We start from the raw sequence: 25,491 nt of genomic DNA, 5'->3' as shown, positions 1-25,491 counted from the left end.
AGCACAAATGATAGGGTGAAAAGGGCAGAGAGAGGATGTGCAAGAGAGCAGCAGAGCAGGTTTTTAGGATGTGTGAGTGATATGATCTGGTCCAGTTGCAGAGTCAGAGTCGAGGATTGAAATAACCTTCTCCACCTTGTCAGATGCTAAAACAGTCTACGAGCAGTTGGCTACGGTAGGGAAGGTTGGGTACCAAGAGTGAGAGGTTGGGTGCACAAGATTTGGAAGCAAACATAATTGAGGCATTCGGCCTTCTCACGAGTGAAGTCGGCTATGGTGCCTTTTGAAGTGAGAGGAAGAGACCAGGTGTTAGAGGAGAGAGACCAGTTTGAAAGTTTATTCTTGAGGTTGGACAGATGTTTTCTGGCTCTCCTGCGAATGGACACACACTTGTTGCGGACTGTTTGGAGTGCACTGAGATTGTCTTCAGTCACATTTACCGTTCAGGAAGAGAAGGTAAGTTGTTTCAGAGCAACTGCCTCACCACAGGATTCAGTGTACCATGGGTGGAAAGAAGGGTAGGATAAATATTTGACGATGAGATGGGATTAATCTGCACATGAGAGAGAGAGCAGGTTCCTGTGGAAGAATGCCCCGGCTGAGTTAACATAAGGGGCAGTAGATATGGGAGACCAGTCCTGAAGAGAGATGAGCTGCTTGCAATCCCTGCCAATCTGCTTGAGTGAACTACCACACTCCCCGGTATTGAGGCAGCTCCGTGAGAATAGCTAAAGAGATGTTGACTTTCACAAGCATATGATTAGATGAACCAATTGGAGCAGAGGAGCATAGTGCAGGGAATTGGGAATAGGGAATTGCTATTTATTACCCTTGCCTGAGGAGAGGTTATTGCATTTGAGTCCGTTTGTTTGTTTGTTTGTCTGTCTGTCCGCACAGAATAAATATGATTTTCTCTGCAACGGTTGGTCTGATTGACAGGAAATTTTCACCATACGTGCAACTCCACCTGTATAATTTTTTTAATTATAATTATGATGTCATATGTCACGTGGAATGGGCGCCATCCTGGATAAGTACAAAACTTCATCCGATCAAGATGAAATTTATTGAGCATCATCTCGGGATAAATTGGTGGAGAAAAAAATTAATTATTATGACGTCATCGTTCACATGGTTCGGCCGCCATATTTGTTTCAACACAAAAGCCTTAAAAACCACTGAAAACACGTCCTGACGAGGGTCTACAATCTCTGATTGCTTTTTCTAGTTTCATGTGTAACAATGTTCGGAAGTTGGGAAAAAGTGAAAAATGTAAACAGAAAAGAAACAGTAATTAAATATTCCCTTTTTGTAAGAGTCCCACATGTCCATGGTGAGTAGGTAACATGACGGATTAAAATGGGACCTCACTGAAACTTGGCATTCTCACCTTAACCCGTTACTCTCATTACCTCAATCGTCTTCTTGGCGTGCGTGCCAGGTAATGGATGAATGTCTCATACTCTTTGATGGCACTGCTCTGTGCAGGTGACTTATGATGGCGATTCAATGGGAGATGTGTGTTTCAGAATGGTGAAGGGAAAGTGGATTTGCGCCTTGTCGCTTGCCGTTTGCACACCTTGTTGAAACCAAAGGATCTCGAGGGTGCCCTGAGGCTTGGCTGCCAGGTACGCATTTTGATTAGTTCCTCCTTCTTTTGTTTGCTTCGTTTGTGATCGTACCCATCTTAAGATAAAAGTATTAATAATTGCTTTTCAGCCTGGTGTTGGGCTAGCGGCTAGGGTGCCAGCTTAGGATCCAAGGATCCTGGGTTCGAATCCCGGTCGATCGCTGAATTAACGCCAGGGGGGTTGACTCAGCCTGTCATCCTTCCGAGGTCGGCAAATTGAGTACCAGTTCACTGGTAATTCCCTGTGTGTCGTAAAAAGGCGACAAACAGGGTTGGCGGCAGGAAGGGCATCGGGCCGTAAAACATTGCTTCAAAAAGGGGACCAAAAAAAACAACAACAACCACGGTCCCCGAAAAAGGCCAACCCCCGCTTTGTGGGGAAAAATGGCCTCTAAAGGTGTTTTTTTTAATTTTATACAGAGACATATTTTTGTATTATTCAAAGGATAGGGAAGGGGTTTTAAATGTTGTTATTTTTTGCAAATGCTACATGTAGATGCTTTTGAACAAGGCAAACATTGATAAAGTTTGTTTTGTTTATTCCCTTCTTTAGTAGATGAGTAAGATTTCAGAATATATTATGTGATCTATACCTATGAAAGGAAGAAATATATATGACCTGACATATATATATATATATATATATATATATGACACTACATGACCAAAAGTATGCGGACACCCCTCAAATTAGTGGATTTGGCTGTTTCAGCCACACCTATTGCTGACAGGTATATATAATCAAGCACACAGCCATGCAATCTCCAGAGACAAACATTGGCAGTAGAATGGGCAGTACTGAAGAGCTCATTGACTTTCAACATGGCACCGTCATAGGATGCCACCTTTCCAATAAGTCAGTTCGTCAAATTTCTGCCCTGCTAGAGCTGCCCTGGCATTTCTGCCCTGCTAGAGCCGTTATTACACGGTAAAAGCCGTTATTGTGAAGTGGAAACGTCTAGGAGCAACAACAGCTCAGCCTCAAAGTGGTAGGACACACACGCTCACAGAATGGGACTGCTGAGTGCTGAAGCGCTTAGCGCATAAAAATTGTCTGTCCTCGGTTGCAACACTCACTATCGAGTTCCAAATTACCTCTGGAAGCAACGTCAGCACAACAACTGTTCGTCGGGAGCTTCATGAAATAGGTTTCCATGGCCGAGCAGCCGCATAGAAGCCAAAGATCACCATGCGCAATGCCAAGCATCGGCTGGAGTGGTGTAAAGCTCGCCGCCATTGGACTGTGGAACTGTGGAAACGTGTTCTCTTGAGTGATGAATCACGATTCACCATCTGACAGTCCGATGGATGAATCTGGGTTTGGCGGATGCCAGGAGAACACTACCTGCTGGAATGCAGCGTGCCAACTGTAAAGTTTTGTGTTGGAGGAATAATGGTCTGGGGCTGTTTTTCATGGTTCGGGCTCGGCTGCTTAGTTCCAGTGAAGGGAAATCTTAATACCACAGCATACAATGACATTCCAGACGATTGTGTGCTTCTAACTTTGTGGCAACAGTTTGAAGAAGGCCCTTTCCTGTTTCAGCATGACAATGCCCCTGTGCACAAAGCAAGGTCCAAACAAAAATGGTTTGTCGAGATCGGTGTGAAAGAACTTGACTCGCCTGCACAGAGCTCTGACCTCAACCCCATCGAACACCTTTGGGATGAATTGGAATGCCGACTGCCAGGCTAATCGCCAAACATCAGTGATTGCCCAATCGCCCAACATCAGATTTTTGACTCTAAGCTGCACTAAAATGTGACAAAGTGCTAAAAGAAAATATAAACTTATAGTATGATAGATCACTCACGGTTCTTGAATATCCCACCTGTGTTCTCACTGGAGTCGAGAGGAAACATAGCCAGGGCCCGAGAGGAGCACCAAAGAGGATTATTACCGATTAGCCCAGCTTAATTGCCCAATATCAATGCCCGACCTCACGAATGCTCTTGTGGCTGAATGGAAGTAAATCCCCGCAGCAATGTTCCGACATTTAGTAGAAAGCCTTCCCAGAAGAGTGGAGGTTGTTATAGCAGCAAAGGGGGGGGACCAACTCCATATTAATGCCCATGATTTTGGAATGGGTTGTTTGATGTTCAGGCATCCACATACTTTTGGTCATGTAGTGTATATATTAGTGTATTATATATATACTAGTGGGGTCACCCGTGGGAATCCCACGGGCATGGATGTGTGTGACATTTCGACATATTGAGTTAGATGCTGCACCTGCACATTCAGTTATATAAAATGGTTACTGGCAATTGATCACATCCACAAATGATGTAATCCACACAATTTATGTACTTTACATAACGTTAATAGGAATACATGCCCGTGTAGATGGGAAATACAGTTTGTTTGAAATAAATCACAAATATCAGAAGAAAGTTTTTAAAATTTAGAACTATTCTCACTCAGAGTTAAACATCACCGTAATATTATGCGGTTGCTTCAACGTTTTCGGTGAATTATATGTCATTCCCAACTGCACGGGCATGTATTCCTATTAACGTTATGTGAAGTACATAAATTGTGTGGATTACATCATTTGTGGATGTGATCAATTGCCAGTAACCATTTTATATAACTGAATGTGCAGGTGCAGCATCTAACTCAATATGTCGAAATGTCACACACATCCATGCCTGGGAATCCCACGGGCATGGATGTGTGTGACGAATTTTAAATATATGTCGACATATATGTCGACTGCTATTTTAGGCGGTGTATTTTCGTTTATCATCATGGCGCGGTTTTAAAATATATATCTCTGCATTTTCCTCTCCAATACCTCCTCACACTTTACACACACACCAGCCCATGTTTACATATACACACACACACACACACACACACACACACACACACACACACACACACACACACACACACACACACACACACACACACACACATATACACCCACACACGTATACACATACACACACACACACACACGTACATCGACACACATGCACACATGCACACACACACACACACGTACAGACACATATACACATATGCAAATATGTATACACATATGTATCCACATATACACATATATGCACATTATACACATATATACATCTCCACACACACACACACACACACACACACACACACACACACACACACACACACACACACACACACACACACACGTACACACACACACGTACACATGTCCCACATGTATATATCCCATATCCCACATGTATATACATGTTTAAAGTGTTCGTGCCCTTGCCCTCTCCCCCACCCGGCAACGCTGGGTACTTCTGCTAGTAACTAATAAAATAAAAACGAAGAAATATCTCTTGGTAATTTCATGAAACTCGGTGGAATTGGATGAAATTCGCTCGGTGAATTCACTCGGTTTATTCGGTTCGGCTTGGTTCACTCGGTTTAAAGAAAAAGCGATAATGTCGACAAGTTGCCGTCTGTGTCATGTTGGGCGGTGTATGATACTTGTTGGCTGTTGGGCGGTGATATGGTGTATTTTTAAAAATATATCTCTGCGTTTTCCCGCGTTGCTGACACCGAGTCTAAAACCATCAATAAAAATGAAATCAGATGGTGAGTTAGATTGGAGATAAAGGCGTGAGAGAGACTCAAGATCCGAAGGATCGGATCGGATTTTCTTCCCGTTTTTTTTCAACCGAGTCTAAAACTATGTTAGCGACTGCGAAAAATGAAATGATATATCGAATTAGAATTGAAATAAACCTGTGTGAGAGAGAAAGACAGCACGGGCCTAACTAAACAGGCCTCAAAGCTATTCGAGAAGGAGGAGTGGGTGGAGCTACTCTGCAAACCGAGTAAGCCACACCCCCGGACAGACGTCCAACAGAATCACCTTCGCCTATTATAATATAGACTAGCGGGGTCACCCGTGGGATTCCCACGGGTGACCCCGCAAGTTTGCATTGACGTTCGTCGATGGACTCGTTCGCCCGTCTCATTCGTTTTCTTGCTGCATCCTGTTCAAGTCTGCGTTCTTCATCGATCGTCTCATTCATTTTGGAAATAGAAGTTTCCACGCAGCGCATGAATTGTCACGATCCTCAAGAGGAATTTGTCTCGTAATCATCAAATGATAAATGGCAAGTAAATTATATTGTGGAAAATTAAAGATTTCAAATAAACCTATTTAAAGTGTATTCGCACATAACTAATTTTAAAAAACGAAGAAATATCTCTCGGTAATTTCCTGAAACATATTTTACTTCCGGCTAATAATGTTGAATTAAATAAAAACGAAGAAATATATGTCGGCATCATTGTTGACGTTTTTGTGACGACTGTCATCAAACGAAAAAGTAATATATCTTAACGGAAAAGCAAAAGCGAATTTTTAATATATATCGACACGTTGCCGTCGGTGTCATGTTGGGCGGTGTATGATACACCATGACGCGATTTTTAAAAATATATCTCTGCATTTTCCCGCGTGTGTGGAATGTTCTCAATTATTGCTGACACCGAGTCCAAAACCATCGATAAAAATGAAATCATATGGTGAGTTAGATTGGAGATAAAGGCGTGAGAGAGACTCAATGGCCTTGAAGTTGAAGTTACAGGCGTTTGAGAATTCATTTCGTTCTATAAACGGCAACTTTCATTGGATTTCCTTCCCGTTTTTTTTCAACCGAGTCGAAAACTATGTTAGCGACTGTGAAAAATGAAATGATATATCGAATTTTTAATATGTATCGACACGTTGCCGTCGGTGTCATGTTAGGCGGTGTATGATACACCATGACGCGATTTTAAAAAATATATCTGCATTTTCCCGCGTGTGTGGAATGTTCTCAATTATTGCTGACACCGACTCTAAAACCATCGATAAAAATGAAATCATATGGTGAGTTAGATTGGAGATAAAGGCGTGAGAGAGACTCAATGGCCTTGAAGTTACAGGCATTTGAGAATTCATTTCGTTCTATAAACGGCAACTTTCATCGGATTTTCTTCTCGTTTTTTTTCAACCGAGTCTAAAACTATGTTAGCAACTGTGAAAAATGAAATGATATATCGAATTTAAAATAGATATCGACACATTGCCGTCGGTGTCATGTTGGGCGGTGTATGATACACCATGACGCGATTTTAAAAAATATATCTCTGCATTTTCCCGCGTGTGTGGAATGTTTGTGGAAAATTAAAGATTTCAAATAAACCTATTTAAAGTGTATGCGCACATAACTAATAAAAAAAACGAAGAAATATCTCTCGGTAATTTCCTGAAACATATTTTACTTCCGGCTAATATGTTGAATGAAATAAAAACGAAGAAATATATGTCGGCATCATTGTTGACGTTTTTGTGACGACTATCATCAAACGAAATAGTAATATATCATAACGGAAAAGCAAAAGCGAATTTTTAATATATATCGACACATTGCCGGCGGTGTCATGTTGGGCGGTGTATGATACACCATGACGCGATTTTAAAAAATATATCTCTGCATTTTCCCGCGTGTGTGGATTGTTCTCAATTATTGCTGACACCGAGTCTAAAAGTAAAACCATCGATAAAAATGAAATCATATGGTGAGTTAGATTGGAGATAAAGGCGTGAGAGAGACTCAATGGCCTTGAAGTTACAGGCCTTTGAGAATTCATTTCGTTCTATAAACGGCAACTTTCATCGGATTTTCTTCCCGTTTTTTTTCAACCGAGTCTAAAACTATGTTAGCGACTGTGAAAAATGAAATGATTTATCGAATTTGATTTGAAATAAAACTGGGGGAGAGCAAGACACCACGGGCCTACAAAACAGGACTCAAAGCTATGCGAGTTAATAAAATGGTGGATATTTGTTTATAGCCACTCCCAGAATGGGTGGAGCTATGGGTGGAGCTACTCTGCAAACCGAGTAAGCCACACCCCGGACAGACACCCAACAGATAGACAGACAGACAGACAGAATCATCTACGGCTATTATAATATAGATACAGACTTGGCATTTAATATGGAATTTTTTTTTTTCTTGACTTGGGTTTACTTTCTGAACTCAGTATATCAATCTGGTGAGTTTCTTTTACCCTTCGGTGATGTCTTTGTTGAAAGAACCATGTCAATGATTGTCTTTCGCAGCAAGAAGTCAATAACAGGATTATATTACAGGTGGCGTGACAAAATGTAAGGACAGGTACATTTGACGATTGGCTTCACAATCGGGTATATAAGGGTTGTTGCGTTCTGTATTAGTGGAAAACAACTGCTGCACATCTACAAAAGTTATTGCCGCTTCCTCTGGAGATGGTCCGTCAACTTGACAATGCTGTTTGTCATGGAGTGGTGGCTTTACAAAATTCTGGCATGAAACAGCCTGCTATTGCTCGGCAGTATGGCATCACTCAAGGTCAGGTGTCAAAGATCCTGAAACGAAATGCTCAGAGGGGTGTCCCTACTCTAATACTGAGAACAGGACGTCCATGCAGAACCACAAGGAGAGATGATCGCCAGCTGCACCGGTTAGTCTGCAATGGCCGTACCAAGTCGGGCTGATCGGCTTCGGGCTGAGTGGCAGCAACTGACAAATGTGCCTGTATCCAGAAGGCTGGTCAACCAACGACTGGTTCAAGCAAGCTATCGTGCCAGGCGTCCCCTGAGAAAGCCACGCCTGACCAGACAACACCGCCAGCGCCGATTGCAGTGGGCCAGAGAGCACCGTCAATGGCAGCCAGGACACTGGAATCACGTGACCTTCAGTGACGAGTCTAGATTTCTGGTCTATCGTCAAGATGGTCACGTCCGAGTGTGCAGACAAGTGCATGAAGCCTACAACAAAGATTGTATAGTGGCAAGAGTCCAAGCTGGAGGTGGCGGGGTGACCGTTTGGGCTGCTTTTCATGCAGGGGGCAAAACTGACCTGGTTGTTCTGAATGGAAACCTGAACCAGTTCAAGTACAGGGTCATTCTGGAAGAAACATTGCTTCCATTTGCTCGTGCAGCCTTTCGAGGAAACTTTGTCTTCCAAGATGACAATGCACGGCCTCATCGTGCTCGCATGATCCAACACTTTCTTGCTGACCGTGGTGTAGAGCATATGGAGTGGCCTGCCATGTCCCCGGATATGAATCTGATAGAGAACTTGTGGGCAGAATTAACGCGTCAAATCGACAACGTGGACCAGCAAGCCTGCCTCTGTGCGTGAATTGCAGCAGGCTATTGTCACCACATGGCAAGCGATTCCTGTCCAAACCTTGGCAAATCTCGTGAACAGCATGCCTCGACGTGCACCTGCTCTCCTGAATGCTCGTGGGGGTTACACGAAGTACTGAACTGTAATTTTACTGTCCGTAATCCCAGTCATAATTTAGCTTTTGTTTTTGTTGAAAAAAAATTTGGCTAATGTGCAAAATAAAAAGATACTTCTGGAAAAACGTACAGAAGTTTAACACAGTACTGTCCGTGAATTGAGTTCGATATCAGTTTACATCACTTTCAAGGATGAATTTATTTGCTTCGAAATGTCAAATGTGATTTTTGTTTCTTTTAAAGGTCACATTAACAAAATCTAGAATAATTTCAACATAATTCCAATGAACTTTTGGTTCTAAGTCATCTTGAAAAGTAAGTTCACCCCCACAAAAAAAAATCCATATTAAATGCCAAGTGTGTATATATATATATATATATATATATATATATATATATATATATATATATATATATATCCATCTCTCCCTCTCTCTCTCTTTCTCTCAGATCACTTCATGGTGTGCTTTAAGTGGTGAAGCCGTTTCAATATTTGGCTATGCCCTTCTAGACGGGTCAATATACTGCCTGACCCCAAAAAAATTGCAAATTTTTGTTTTATGCTTATTTCTAGTAGTTTATGAAGTGGAAGACAACATATTAAAAGTTGGACAATTTTGACGCATGGGAAAGTCCCTCAGTGACGTCAGAAAACAAGATGGCTGCCGGCAGATAAAACGTAAAAAAATTGACTGATAATCATCAGACCACTAACAATTTAAAGTTAATTTTGCACCAATATTTGTATTATGATCGTTGCTGGTAGTTTATGCAGTGCTAATCCTGAGACCATTCGCAATTTAAAGTAAATATTTGCACAAATATATGTTCTTTGATTGTTTCTGCCAGTCTATGACATGGAAAGCAACATATAAAAAATTGGACAATTTTGACACATGTGGAAGTACCATATGCCTTCTAGTCTTCGATTCCAGTTTCATCGTCCTCCTCCTCCTCCTCTATGTCTGGTTCAACACTCATATTGTCACAGTTGCTGTCCTGGCAATGTCCACATGCACTGGTGCACTCTAATCCATGCTTCCTACATGAACACCTTAGTGTTTTGCACCCCCCTGAACAGTTGCAGTGAATCATCTGAAGTAGTATGTCTGGAGCAGGGCTTTTGTCTGTCATCACTGGAACAAGTTTTCCTCCTTCTACCTTCCATCCCCACTCCGTTGGCTCCATTCCACAACAAAGGCCCATCCATTCCATTACCTGGTAATAGGTCCGCAGAGAATGAAACTTGCAGGCAGCGGATGTGGGTGGCAGTCTTTCAGGAGTGACAAATGCCTTAGCCCTTGCAACCTTTTTGCAGAGAATGTTGTATCTGATCGATGCCAATGAGTCGTTCTGATTTGCTTTAAACAATGCCACCATTGCTCTGCAGCCTGCAGTTTCAATAACATCCTGACTCTGCTGTGGTTTACAGAACACCTTTGAGCTGTCTATCAGTTCCTTTTCTTTCTTGATGATTCTTTGAAACCCTGACTTCTTTCCAATCCCAAAGACACGAGACGTTGCGTCACAGCCAGTTAATGCATGAAGGAACAATATATCTCTGCAGGCTGCATTTCCAAGTATCTGCTGAAGGACTTTGATATTGTAGACATTTGATTTTGCCGTGTCAGAACGGAAATAGAGTTCAATGCAGTTTGTCTCCACCATATAGAAGAGCAGGAGGAGAAGGAGATCTGTATCTTCTCCAATGAGGGTTGTAGATCTGGAAGCCGCATTTGCGACGGCCGCTTTTGCAATCTCAACATCAGCATCTCCCTCTGCTTGGATCACCTCACAGCCTTCCTTGTGCAACACCTCTATAATCAACAGTATCATTGCCTGCTTGTTTGACTCATTCGACAGAAAGTCCTCCTTTTTCCCAACAAATTTTGTTGACTCCGTAATGTTAACCTTGGTGGCATTCTTGTTTCTATTCCGACGTTGATGAGAACAGTCCTTTGTGCTTGGCCCAGCCTCATAACCATCAAACACAACAGTAGCTTTGCCATAGTGTCGTACTGTAAATGAGGCATATTCATCTGCAATGGAACTGTAGGTGAATCCCTCTGTCCACTTTAAGCGGTGAATAAGTGATCCCCCGTCAAGAACATAGTGATCTGTTCCTGGAACTGTCTGGTTGACAGCATTGTCAGATTTGGTTGTAGCATAATTCCTTATTGCCTCCGCCAACTGTGGTTTATCTGGCTGGCGCAGGATGTTTTTTGCCTCAAAAAGAGACATTGGGTATGGGCAGAGTTCATATTTCATCACTTCACCTATCTGGAGATCTCCCGTCTGTGACACCACTAAGAACCTCTGGAATAGTAACGCTGGATCTATTGTGCGGTCCTCAGCAACTTTGACTGCCCTGCTGAATGCAAGTGTCTTGGCTTTAGAACTCCTTTTGTGTGAATAGGAGTAAGCTGGGTGATCATCCATCTTCTTGACAATGTCACTACCTACTTTGAATAGGTCATGAACATTGACATCCTCATTTGCAGTAACCCCTGTGATGATATTGCGCAATGACTTGTCATCAGAAAATGGTGTGAAGCTGTCCAGTTTTTCGGCAACTTTGCCACGATCAGCTTCATCTCGACTCACCCTGGATGTTGTCAACTCCTTATGTTGTTCACTTGTTGAGTAGCTACTCGAGGTCAGTTCTTGCATAGCAAGGTTGTAGGAGGACGATATGGTTGAAGACAGAGTCCAAACTGCTCTCTGGTGCTCTGACATCCCACTTCCTCGAGTCAGCCCCCCTTGGCTTTTCAGTGAGCGCATTAATGTCTGTTCTATCACAAGATCAGAGCCTAGGCCAGCCCAGTATTGGTCACTGCGCCGGATTACATGATAACCAGATTGGAACTTTTGATGAACCTCAGGGTTGTCATCCTCTAACGCAAGCATCTTCTCGAGATAGAGTCGAGCTGACTTCAGGTAATTGGGATGGCCAGCAGCTGCAAATATCGGCAAGCAAGCTGATATGGCTTGGAGATGCATCTCCCAGGACCCCGTCCGATCAGCTGCCACAAGTGCCCTTGCAATTCCCAACATACGCTGGTAGTTGATCCAAAGTGCACTGGTTTTCGAGTCCTTTGCAAGTTTATTCCCTTCCTGATTCAATCTATTGTCAATGAAATGAATGCACTCTGATTGCAACACAGACTCTATAGTGTCACTTTCGACAGTCTCCAGGGAAATGTACATTCGCTCCAGTTCTGCCACTTGTTCTTGAAACCCAGGGTCAACTTCCACAATCTTGCCAACAACCTGACGTGTAAGACACTGATCCACAAGCAAATGGCCACGAAAAGCACGTTGCACCGCCTTCCCACTCAGCATGTGCACAACAGCATTTTGACCATACACTGTTTCCAGGATCTCTTTCAGTCCACTTCCATCCATCAAACTTCCAATGGCACCCAACAAATTCATTAATGTGTGGAAGCTCCCAAGCAGTAGCACTGCATTATGGATTGGGTTATCAGCAGGAAGAGCATTCACTATCTCAGAGGCCTTCCAAAACAGCGGTTGGTCAAATGTGATGATTGCTGGCATGTTGTGTTTTGATGCAAGTTTGCTCAGGTAATCAAGAGTTGACAAGATGCAGGTTTTGTCACCTGGGTTCATATCAATCATTGGGAGAAACTGTATTGAGGCTTTCCCTGGGTGATCACACTCCTCATGCAGAAAGTGCATCATGCCTTGCCAATTTGGTGCACTCTTTTCGAAGCAAAATGACATCTCCCATAATATGTCAATTGGGCGATCACAAATTGATAACAAAGGGAGGGGCTGAAATTTGAGGTTGCGGTTGACGTGCTCTGCATAGCGGTAATCTATTATATTGATCTTCGTCAGTTCGACGAGCTTCCTGTCAGACATTTTCTTTCTAGATATGATGTGGCTAGATTGACGCCCTGGTGTAATAGCTGCTATCATGCCCATCCCATGAAAGGTACCCTTTCCATCCAACGTTATGATGTTGTGGTCCACATTGTCTCCAGCAAATAACAAGGATGTATCAAGAATGTCGGTGTCACCTCCAAACACATCCGGAGCAAGAGAAGAGGCTGCATTTACTTCAAACCGTTGCACTTCGGAGTAAGATGAGGAAAAGCCAAAGGTTGATAGACTATCTATCAAGAAACGAGACCTATACAAGTGATGCATTTGCACTGCAAGACCAAGCTGCAATGGTGCAATTACAGCCCTTGGACGCACTGCTTGGATGACTGCTTGTCCAATACCAGCAACCTCCCTAGATGTATCTTTCCCGACCAAAAGATGCTGCAGCAAGAATCGCAGGCTAGTTGGGACATACCCCAATGCAGCAGTAAGGCTTAGGTCTGCAGTAGTTGGGTATGTATCCCCATGTGGTGCAACTGTTGTTTTTATGTCACTTTTTATTAGTTTTGCAGCAGTCTGAAGAATTGCACGTTTTTGTGCTTCTTCATCATCTTCTCGTGGTGCATTGTAGTGGTCACGGAGGATCTGGGACATTTTTTCTCTGAATGTCACAATGTCTTTTAAGCCTCTACCCTCTGCCATGAATATAGATTCACCATATCGTTTTTTAAGCTGTTCCTTCATGTATTGGTTCCCATATGCATTGGATTCACTATCGCCCAGGTATTGTTCCATTCTAGCCACGAGGTCTGTAATTGTTAACTGTTCCTCATCATTGTCTTCAAGAAAAGAGCACACCTTATCGAAAGCCTCATTCTGGTCACTGTCCTTAGGCCTTCCCATTTTTCGTCTCTTGTTTGACTCAGTCGGCTTGAACCGTTGTGGAATGTCTCACATTGTGCGGAAATTAATGTTGCAGGACTTGTGGTACACACAGTCAGCTGCATGGAGATCACCCTCAAAATATTCAATGCGGCCTTGAACAGCAAGGGCCCATTCATCGCTCCTTGTTTTGCAATGAACTGATATAGTTTTAACAAATGCGTCAGTCTTCACGTAGCCAAAACTGGCTGTTTCTGCATGGCCTCGCTTTGGGCCCTCTTCCTTAACTTCAGTGCCGCAGAAAAGGCAATGTGTTTTACTGTCATATGGTCCCAGGGAAATGCGAGCACTCCTCTTGACTGATGGACCTGATTCCGCATGATCCTTCTTGGTTAAAGCAATGTCCTTTTTGTTTATGTGATTCACTCGGCATGATTTGTGAACACTGGTACCAGCTAGAATTCTGATGTCAACACCCCTTTCGGCACTTGCACGGTTGATGCCTTCTGCTCCTTTCTCACGAACTGATACTGTTTCCTCACAGTCCAATCCCCTTTGGCATAAAGGGCAGGTCTCTTTACCATATAAAGAGTTCATTTTCTATCTCTGAAAATACAAAAATGAGATCTTTTAGAAGCATGCAGTCAATTTACATTGGCCATATACATTGAATGCCATCAGAGCATTCTCCGCCCCTGAAACTGAGATATTTATGTAAGATATATATTAGGAGGAAACATACTATGGAATAATCTGCATAGTGGTCATCCCATTGCTTTCTGCATCTGAAATGAATTATATACAAGGGCTCTGTTGCTTAGTCACAAGGTGCACCAGGAAAAGATATGTATAGTCCAGAAGAAAAACATACTGATAGAACCCCCCCCCCCCCCCTTCCCCCAATCAACTGGTCCCATTCCTATTAAATAAATATGCATCCCCACAACTCTAGAACCTGGAAAATAAATACCATCATACACTACAGTTGTAGGAGTACAAAATACATGTAGAATATATGGGGCAATTGTATGCATAGGCCTACCTGTCTTTTTGCTACTGCCTTGGCCTTGGTTGTATTGTACTGTATCTCCTTGGTTGTATTGTATTGTATCTCCAATGTTTACCATACAACGTTGTCCAATTGAGTCCTAATTAGGTGTAATTAACTCATTCATGTGGAGTTGTTACTCAGTCAAGCTGCACAACTACCAGTGAGGAATTAGGTCATTAGCCTACATGCTGGGAGGTCATATTGTTAAAGACATGTGTCAGGTAGCAGATGTAAACATTGTTAAAGACACGAAACAAGTGTTATAAAATGTTGCCTTTGCAGCTGGTCTCAGTGGAACAAATTAATTTATATAAACAAAAAGAAACAAAAATAAAAAACCAAAGACGTTTTCGACGTAGTGAATCGTGCATGGTTTTGTGACATTTTTATCATGTCAAAAATTTTTACTTTCCCATGGTCCATTTGTGTCCAACTTTTGATATGTTCCTAAGTAAGTCTTAAAATATAAGGAAATGCAATAAAACTAAAATTTGCAATTTTTTGGGGGTACGGCTGTTCTGGTTGTATATTGACCCGTCTATTCCTTCCATCCTTCAAAAAATGAAGAACAAACTTTCTAACCCTCAATGTTTCGAAAGGGTTCTAAAGAGTAATTCGAGAAGGTTCTAAAGTGCAATTCTCAATGGTTCGAAAGTGTAATTCGAGAGGGTTTTAAAATGTTGTTCTAAAGGATTCTAAAGGGTAATTGTTAAAGGTTATAAAGGGTAATTATGGAGGGTTCTAAAGGGTATTTGTTAAAGGTTTCAAAGGGTCATTGTTAAAGGTTCTAAAGGGTAATTCTCGAGGGTTCCAAAGGGTAATTGTTAAAGGGTTCTAAAGGGTAATTCTAATGGGTTCGAAATAGTAATTCTAATGGGTTTTGTTTATTTCTAAGCTTTGCCTATTTCATCTTTTAAAATCCCAAACTGAACCACTTCCTTTGGACACTGGTGCGATTTTTAACATATAGCTTGGTCTTTCTTTTAGATTTTTGACTCTGAGCTGCACAAAAATGTGACAATGTGCTAAAAGAGAACAAGCTTATAGTAAGACAGATCACAAATGGTTATTGAATGTCCCACCTGTGTTCCCACTGGAGTCGAGAGGAAACAGCCAGGGCCCGAGAGGAGCACCAAAGAGGATTAAGGGCGAGCCGTATCATACAAATTGAGGAAACTCGTTACACCAATTCGTAATTATTTTATCGACATGAACGTCATGTTTTGGTAAATATAACAACATGTGGTGCCAAACAACAGCATTTTGATTTATTCCTCACCCTTCATTATTCCTTTATGGTTTAAATCTTCACCCACCTTTACTTCATTGGTATGCAGTTATATGGCGAGTCGGGGACCGCTGGCCTTTCGGAAAAGGCCTTGGCGTTTGCGCTGCAGGAAGTGGTTGGTGGTGATGCAAAACACATTGCCTCCTCATGGTTTGAAGCTGCTGTGACAAACAATGGACATCATGTGACATTTGGTAAGAAGGTATATCTGTTTGAACCGCTTTTTGTGTTGTTACTCTTCTGTCTGTTAAATTTTAATGTGCGAAAGAGAGAAAGAGAAGGAACTTTCATCAAATGTTAAAAGCAAAGTTTCTCGTAACAGCAAAAAAAAATTTTTTTTTAACGCAACTTCAGAATTTAATAATTTTGCTTTCATTCTATTCCAGGTCCATACCTGTGATATATATATCCTGTATGGGACACCTTGCTGGCGGTTCTCCACTGATGATATGAAGGTCGCATAGTGACTGATGTATATATATATATATATATATATATATATATACACACACACACACACACACACACACACACACACACACACACACACACAGAGTGCCTTCCATTCAGAAAGTATTCACACCCCTTGACTTTTTTCACATTTTGTTGTGTTACAACCTGTATTTAAAATGGACTAAATTGAGATTTTGTTTGTCACTGATCTACACACAATATCCCACAATGTCAAAGTGGTTTTTTTTTTGGTTTTTTTTTAGAAATTCTTACAGAATAATTAGAAATTTAAAGGTGAAATGTCTCGAGTAAATAAGTATTCAACACTTTGTTATGACACTCCAAATTGAGCTCAGGTGCATCCAATTTCCTGTGATCATCCTTGAGATGTCTCTGCAACTTGATTAGAGTTCACCTGTGGCCAATTAAATTGATGGTATATGACTTAGAAGGAAACACACCTTTCTATATAAGGTCCCACAGTTGACAGTGCATGTCAGAACAGAAACTCTACCGTGAAGTCCAAGGAACTGTCCGTAGAACTCTGAGATAGAATTGTGAGGCGGTATAGATCTTGGGAAGGGTATAAAACAATTTCTTGAGTGTTCTGAGTTCCATCATTAGGAAATGGAAAGAATATGGAACTACACAGACTCTTCCTAGAGCTGGCCGTCCGACCAAACTGAGCAACCGGGCAAGAAGAACCTTGGTCACAGAGGACCAATAACCCATGACCATTCTGACAGAACTACAGAGTTCTTTGGCTGAGATGGGAGAACCTGCCAGAAGGACAACAGTCTCCGCAGCACTTCACAAATCTAGGCTTTGTGGGAGAGTGGCCAGTGAGTTTGACGCCACGCTCGGCCAGACGGGGATGGTAATTCAGAGACAGTGTACGTATATACAGTGCATTCAGAAAGTATTCAGACCCCTTCACTTTTTTCACATTTTGTTATGTTGCAACCTTGTGCTGAAATCGTTTAAATTCATTTTTTCCCTCATCAATCTACACTCAATACCCCATAATGACAAAGAGAAAACAGGATTTTAGAAAGTTTTGCAAATTTACTAAAAATAAAAAACTGAAATATCACATTGACAGAAGTATTCAGACCCTTTGCTATGGCACTTGAAATTTAGCTCAGGTGCCTCCCATTTCTCTTGATCATCTTTGAGATGTTTCTACACCTTGATTGGAGTCCAGTCCACCTGTGGTAAATTCAATTGATTGGACACGATTTGGAAAGGCACACACCTGTCTATATAAGGTCTCACAGCTGACGATGCATATCAGAGCAAAAACCAAGCCATGAGGTCGAAGGAACTGCCTGCAGAGCTCAGAGATAGCATTGTGTCGAGGCACAGATCTGGGGAAACGCACAAAAAAAACTCTGCTGCATTGACGGTTCCCAAGACCACAGTGGCCTCCATAATTCTTAAATGGAAGAAGTTTGGAACAACCAGGACTCTTCCTAGAGCTGGCCGCCCGGCCAAACTGAACAATCGGGGGAGAAGGGCCTTGGTAAGAGAGGTGCCCAAGAACCCGATGGTCACTCTGGCTGAGCTCCAAAGATCCTGTGTGGAAATGGGAGAAACTTCCAGAAAGACAACCATCACTGCAACACTCCAACGATCTGGGCTTTATGGCAGAGTGGCCAGACGGAAGCCAAACAGTTCAATCTTGGTTTCATCAGACCACAGAATCTTGTTTCTCACAGCCTGAGAGTCCTTTAGGTGCTTTTTTGCAAACTCCAAGCAGGCTTTCATGTGTCTTTCACTGAGGAGAGGCTTCGTCACGTCCCTTCGATACGGTCTGGCACCCAGCTCTGCTCACAAAACTCTCCTCCAATGGTATCCATGGAAATCTCCACGCTTGGCTTGCGGACTTCCTCTCTGGTCGTAGTCAACGTGTGGCCCTGAATGGATTTCTCTCATCTCCCCTACCTGTTCTGGCTGGAGTTCCCCAAGGTAGTGTTCTGTGCCCTGTGCTTTTTCTGGTCTTCATCAATGATCTCTCCGACTCTCTGGAAATCATCTCTATCTCTTTGCTGATGACTCCACTCTCTGCCGCTCCATTCCTCATCCCTCAAATCGGCAGTCTGCAGCCTCCTCACTCTCTTCAGACCTGGACAAAATCAGACTGGTCAAACAAGTGGAACATGTCTTTCAATCCTGACAAATCTCACACTCTTACTATGTCTCTCCGAAAAGACCGACTGGAAAACCCTCCAATCTACTTTCTCAACAATCCTCTCCAAGAAGTCTGTCGCTCAAGCTTTTGGGTCTCACTGTCTGCCATGATCTTTCCTGGGAAAACCATATTTCCCAGCTGGCCTCCAAAGCCAGTCGCCGACTGGGCATCCTCCGTCATGCGAAGTCCTTCCTTGGCACACCTGAGCTCCTCACCACATACAAGGCTTTCATCCGCAACTCAATGGAATACTGTTACCCCCTCTGGGCCAGTGCTCCTGCCTCACACCTAGCTCAGCTTCACGCTGTTGAAACCAAAGCGTACAGAATCATTGGAATCTCCTGCAATGAAGCTAACTCTGAGGGCCTTTCACTCACTCACCGCAGGCAGGTTGGTGGTCTTTCTGTCTTCTACCGACTCCTCTCCGGCCTTGCTCCCCCAGCTCTCTCTGTGCTCTGTCCCCCAAATATTCCTACAGGTCGCACAAGATTTGCCAGCAACCCTCTAATGGTTAAACTGCCAAAATCAAGACTCTCTGCTCACCTTCACTCCTTCATTCCTCTTTTCTCCCACCTCTAGAAACAAACTCCCCCACTCCCTTCAATCTCACTCCTCCCTCCAGGTCTTTAAAACAGCTGTTCACCACCATCTCTCATCTTCCCCCATCCAAAACCTTGATCTTTTCTACCCCCGCTAATTCACCCCAGATACACTTTTTTTTTAAATTCCAACTTCTTTCCTGGAAATCCTTGCAGTGTCCATATGTTTTATGCCTCTCCCACCTCCCCCCAAGCCCTCTCCCTCCCACAGTTCTCTCGATGTCCCTGCTCTCAAATGTTGTGTTTGTGTCCTTCCCCCTCTCCCCCCATCTTGTCTACCGCTCCCCTTATTTTGTGTTTTATGTGTCGGTTTGACTTTTTGTGTGATTAATGTTCGCTCTTTCACGAGCCTCGATCTTGTATTTTTTTTTTAAAAAGGGAGGTTTCAAAAAAAGTTAAATTGATGAGGTTTTGATGTTTTCCCTCTTCTTCTTCTTTGAACTGTGTTGAGAAATTTGAATAAGATGCTCATGCCTGAAAGTCCCCTCAGCTCTTTTTCGTGCAGCGGTTTGCATATTTCTGTCAAAATTTGGTTGAGATTTGTTGTTTTGAGAAATGGCCTTCTGGTTGGAGGAAGTAGCTATTCCAATCTGCAGGAAGTGAATGTGTTACCCAAACAACCCAGCGTATGGTTTGAGGTTACATTACATTTTTGCATGTTTTATGGATGGTACCATCACCGGGCAATTTTTGTTACTTTGTTCACCAGCTGATGTGCATGCCATGCCAGGTGATCGGACTTGCAGGGAATCTGCTCTGAACTTCAAATAAAATTAAATAATCCATGTTGGTGTTGGGTGTTGTCCACTGGTGGACAGTCCCTGGTGTTGGGCTAGTGGCTAGGGTGCCGGCTTAGGATCCTAGGATCCTGGGTTCGAATCCCGGTCAATCGCTGAATTAACGCCAGGGGGGTTGACTCAGCCTGTCATCCTTCCGAGGTCGGCTAATTGAGTACCAGTTCACTGGTAATTCCCTGTTTGTCGTTAAAGGCGGCAAAAAGGGTTGGCGTCAGGAAGGGCATCCGGCCGTAAAACATTGCTTCAAAAAGGGGACCGAAAAACAACAACAACCACAGTTCCCGAAACAGGCCAACCCCCGCTTGCGGGGAAAAATGGCCTCTAAAGGTGGGTTTTTTTTTTAAATCAGACACTATCGTACCACGTGGTCATCTCATCCCTGAAAGACCTCTAAAAAATTCAAATTCAGACATTCACTTGCTTGTTCAACGTGTTTGTCACTTCCAGCCCCATCATCCAGGGGATGTACGTCTTTGAATTCACCACATATTGGAATTTTTTTTTTCATTTAATTGCAGCATTTTTTAAGGCAGAACCTTGGAAATAACGTTTTCATTTCTGCAAAAAACAACAACAATTTTTTGGAGATGTACGTGCTTAGATTGATTGCAGACATCTTTTACACCTTGGCCCTGTTGCTACAAGCCTGGATAAGCACTATCCTGTGGGTAAATCCGGCAGATAAAATGTATTCACAGGATATCTCTTATACAGTGCTTCAAGTTATCCCGGTTTTTAGCAATCGGGCCCTTGTGATTATATATTTACCCCATTCCTGTAGGGGGTGCTGTGCTTCCATCTCTGACACCAAATCCATTACATATTCTGACCCACATTTTGCATCCAATGTCATTCCATAAACGGTGATTTGCCATCCGCAATCAAAACTGGGATTTTTTAATCAAATTGTCCGTTGATCTTGTGGCTTGGTGAGGGAGACTGTCTTTCTTGACCCTTGATTTCTTGTGTGTGGGGCGTGCAGAGCAGTTATGCACGGCGGCGGGCGGAGAGCCCGGGGTCGCGGCTCGACTGGCAAGGGCAAGGGAAGCGGCCAGATCTTCCTCGCCCGCCACCGCCTGCCCAGACTTTTCCCGGAACGAGAAATCTGCACGGGTATACAAGAAACAGGACTAGCTCAAGACGAGTAATCTTCGAGCAGTTGTGGAGATAAGGATGAAACTTCTTTGGTATTTTTTTATTTTTAAACCAATTGGGGTGCGGTTCGGGAAAGCAAACCAACAGAAATTAGAATAGGACCACATTGCATTGAGATTATGGTATGCAATCCTTTGAGGAACAGTAATTCGCCAAATGGGTCAAGACTCGCGTCTTGGTCAAACTACGGGAACATGAGTGGAATCGAAACCATTTTCATAATGTCATGGTTTGATGTGCCATCGCTTAGCAAACGAAAAAGGAAATGCTTGAGAGGTTCAAGGTATTTTTGAGGAGGAGTGAAGATGGATGTGGTGAATATACACCGGCCGCACACCTCTTCCTCAACTACAGTTCTGAAATCACACAAAAGTGCGGCGTTGTGAATTTTCCTTCTTGTTGCGTGTGCGGCCCTTGGTCCGCCCATGCGCACAAATTGATATCTGATAACCATTGAACGTTTGTGTGCTTGGAGCAAACGAGGAATTCTTGAGACTGAATTTTTTTTTTGCTCTTGGCAAATACTTGGTCCAGGTTTCCACCCTTTAGATGGTACTCTACCACACGGAATCGCTTTAGAAACCCCTGGGAGAATGCGGCTTTTGTGAAATGTTTCCATTTTTATCCCGTTCTTCGTCGACCAAGATGCAGTTCTTCTTGCTCTTGACTTTAGCTCTTCGTACAGCAGGCAATGTAAATGAGGACGTACGTCTGATACTGCCAAAGCTGTACGTGCGGACGTGCATTTTTAAACCTCTTTCCTTGGACTCTTTGCCGACTTTATTGCCAAACAAGGTCAACGTGACCTCTAGCAATTGCCTCAAGTTGAGGGTTACCAGCACTCGTGTACGGGTGGCCAGGTGTACTCGTCACACGTCCAACTGTGTTATTATCTAGCCTTCTGCTGAAGGAATTCCTCAACACGGTGCTGAGTCCGGTGTTTGGACTCAATTTTGTACCCTTTTACTTTTGATGTTGCGGGCGTAAACCAATACCGTGTACTGGAAACCGTGCTCTTAATTTTTGAGGACCTTTTTGCTTGTGCTGATGTTGAAGTTTGGTTTGTTTCTTCTTCAAGCTGCCATTGATTTTGTGACGGGTCAACACGACACACGATTACAAATCGTTCATTTTTGTTATGTGCTTGAGGATCTTGAGGTGACAGACACTTCCTTTTAAAATCCCAGATCCTTGAGGTGGTGGTGTTGCACTCGAGGAGATTGCCTGTGAGTTTCCCTTCCTGGTGTTGAATGGTTAGTATTGGTGCATTTTATGTTTTTTTGATGCACAGCGTCAGTTGAATGTGTCGCCGATGTGCGGAACAGGTCTCTTTCAGAACGACCAATCAGTGCTTATACTACTCTGTGCTTCAATACCAGTCATACCGTGCAGTTCACAGAATGATCACTTGAAGGTCAACGGAGAGCCGCTGGTCCCCTACGGGATGCGATTTCACGCTTCCACAGACCAAAGCATGGCAATAAATTCCCTTGTCCACCTTGTTTGAAAGTTCAGCCTCTTCGTGTACATTCCGGGTCAGGTGGACCCACACGTTTTGTTACAGGGGCCGTCTTTGTTCTCATCTGGGGCACCAGGTGGCTTGGTGATGTTGACAATGGTGACTTGCCTTTCTGCACCAGTTGACTTTGGAAATGCATGCGGTGCATGGAGTTATCTATCTGCTGTTGCATCTCTGCCCTCGCTTCCCTTCACGCCATTGCAGTCTGGCACAACATGCACCGCACTAAGCGTTTTCGGTTTTATTGAGCATCCATTTTTAACATTCCCCCTTGGATTTTTCCCTTTAACTGCATTTGGCGGCATTTTGCTTTGGTTACCAATAGTTCCACCTTTTCTTTTTTGCGATTACATGATTTGCCTGAAGTGTGGCCTGCCCTTTGTAGTTTTTGCAGAGATTCAACTTGGAGTCTTCTAGCTGCAGGGATCTGTGGCCATTTGCCCATTCTGGCTTTTATGCTACTAAACCCCCGGAGGCTTTTCCATATCCGACCTCAGCAAGGATTTTCCTCAGGATAGGCCTGTGATGGACTTGTTAGCAAAGCCACAGCTGTCGACTCGGGATTATTTGCATGATATCAGCATTTATGCCCCCATGCCCACCAATTGGAATACTTTGTGCAAAGTGGGGAACACTTATTTGTATTATTTATAAGTCTTGTTTGTGCAATTTGTGTGACGCCATGGGATAATCTCTGAGAGTGCAGTCGTTCACTTGGCCTTGTGCTGTATTTACGTGCCTGGAGGGGGGGTGGGGGAATTTCTTTTTCCTCCTTTCTTTAGAATGACAATATGAAGTACAGACTTTGATCTGCTTCCCTAGTCTGCACTGTCCTTAAAGTTTTTGCCTTGGATGTATGATAAACAATTTCTGCTGCTCTTTCTGTTGTTCCTCCGCAATTCCCCTCTTCCCCTGCTTTTCCCCTGCTCCTCTGCTTTTTCCCTCGTCCTCCCCTTTTCCAAATAATCCACCGCTTTTTCCACTCCTCCTCTGCTTTCCCCACTCCTCCTCCCTCTCTGCTTTCCCACTACTCCTCTGCCTCTGCTTTCCCCCTCCTGTTTCTCCTCTGCTTTCCCTTACTCCTCGTCCTCCTCTGTTTATCCCCATACTCATCCTCCTGCTCTGCTTACCCCTTCTCCTCCTCTTCCTCCTCTGTTTTTCCCCCTACTACTCCTTTGTTCTTCCCCTACCCCTCCCCCTCCCCTTCCACCCCTTAACCATCCACAACTTCTTGCCCTTAACCCTGCTCCTCTTCCTCTTACTGCACTATCTTACTCCCCCCATGGTCCCTCTTACCCTTACTCCTACCCATCTTACTCCTCCCCATCTAACCCATCTTACTTCTGCCCCTCACCCACATTACTCTTACTCATCCTCCTCCACATCTTCCTCCTTCCTGATATGGATGACTGCTTTCATTGGACAAAAGGGTTACCTTGATAGTGTTTTGGTCAGGGCCTAACTGTTACAAGTAGTACATTTTCACTAGTTTTGCTTGTTTTATGGACATAGCATGACTTATTAAACATGTATGTTCCTTTGGTAACATGTTACAAAATAAATGTTTTGCTTCTTTGGGAAGTTGCACTGGCATTGTGATTGACTTCCATTGTAATTGGATTGTAAAAATGAAACTCAATGGATGGGATTTGATTGTTCTTTCAAGTTGCCATGAACTCGACCAGACATTCAAACTGAGTAAAAGATGGCCACTGACTCCACCACTTATTTAAACGTTGTCTCAGACATTCTTGTCTTCCACAAAGCATGGCATAAAAAGTTCCCTGACCCTTCCACCTCTTCCCAGTGGTTGTTCTATGCAGCATGGTTTCAAATTGCTCTTCTATCATCACCCTACTACATTTCGCTGCACTCGGCAGCCTTTGCAATGGTGAGTTTCATAATAAGCTTGGGCTGGCAGGGTGGCCTAGAGACACACACATACACACATACACACACACACACACACACACACACACACACACACACACACACACACACACGCTCTCTCTCTCCTCTGAGCTGTCTAGCCAATGTTCGAATCCTCACCCAGCTATAAACTGCCATCCTGGTGTTTCATCAATGTGTACACCATCCGTCGGATGGACTTTAGACTGGTTGTCCTGTCTGCCGACATTAATTGGTGGATGTTAAAGATCCCACGGTGTCCTTCACGAAGAGTTGACGACCTATCGCTGACACCCGAAACAAATTACAAATTCCTGCCATAACCTACAGGGGGCAATGCCTGTAGGTTTTGCCATTTGTTTGTTTGTTTTTGCCAATTTTTTTTGCTTTTTGCTTTTTTTCTTTTTTCTTTTTTAGGTTTTGCCATTTGTTTGTTTTTGCCATTTTTTTTGGCTTTTTGCTTTTTTTCTTTGCTTTTTTTCTTCTTCTTTTTTTTTTGCTTTTTGCATTTTTGCCATTTTTTTTTGCCATTTGTTTGTTTTTGCAATGCCAGCCCAATCGCTTCCCATTGAGGCAGCCCAGAAGCCACGTCCTGCATACAAAATTGTCATGATTGTAAATTTGGCTTGAATTTGTCAAACCATTTTGTTGAAAGCTTTCTAATTTGGAAATTTGGAAAGGTTATGTTTTCTGTCTGTTTGTTTCTCTGTGAGCAGAATATCTAAAAACGTTATGGATGGATTTAGACGAAATTTGGTGGAGAGGCTGGGTGTGTGACAAGAACGAAATTATTCGATCCGATAATTTTTAAGCGATTCTTCACCAATAATTGATACAGTGCTTTCAGAAAGGGATATACATTGCCTTCAGAAAGTATTCACACCCCTTGACTTTT

General features: G+C 43.1%; 1 protein-coding gene across 6 annotated transcripts in view; it reads left to right on the top strand.

Moving 5' to 3' along the window:
* The window catches only part of LOC137434835 (lysophosphatidylcholine acyltransferase 1), a 112,770-nt gene extending 88,501 nt beyond the window's left edge, over positions 1–24,269 (top strand). For all 6 annotated transcript variants that reach the window (XM_068127969.2, XM_068127968.2, XM_078785021.1 and 3 more), the window contains 3 exons: positions 1,530–1,628; positions 16,024–16,168; positions 20,997–24,269. In XM_068127969.2, the coding sequence (XP_067984070.2) occupies positions 1,530–1,628; positions 16,024–16,168; positions 20,997–21,148 (396 nt within the window). In that variant the 3' untranslated portion in view covers positions 21,149–24,269. The remainder of the gene's footprint in view (positions 1–1,529; positions 1,629–16,023; positions 16,169–20,996) is intronic.
* The last annotated feature ends 1,222 nt before the right edge of the window (positions 24,270–25,491 follow it).

This window comes from Myxine glutinosa, chromosome 9 (assembly GCF_964187855.1).
Source record: "Myxine glutinosa chromosome 9, kmMyxGlut1.1, whole genome shotgun sequence".
Classification (NCBI taxonomy): domain Eukaryota; kingdom Metazoa; phylum Chordata; class Myxini; order Myxiniformes; family Myxinidae; genus Myxine; species Myxine glutinosa.
The sequence above is the reverse complement of the archived record's forward strand: the minus strand, read 5'-3'. Positions and strand labels throughout refer to the sequence as shown.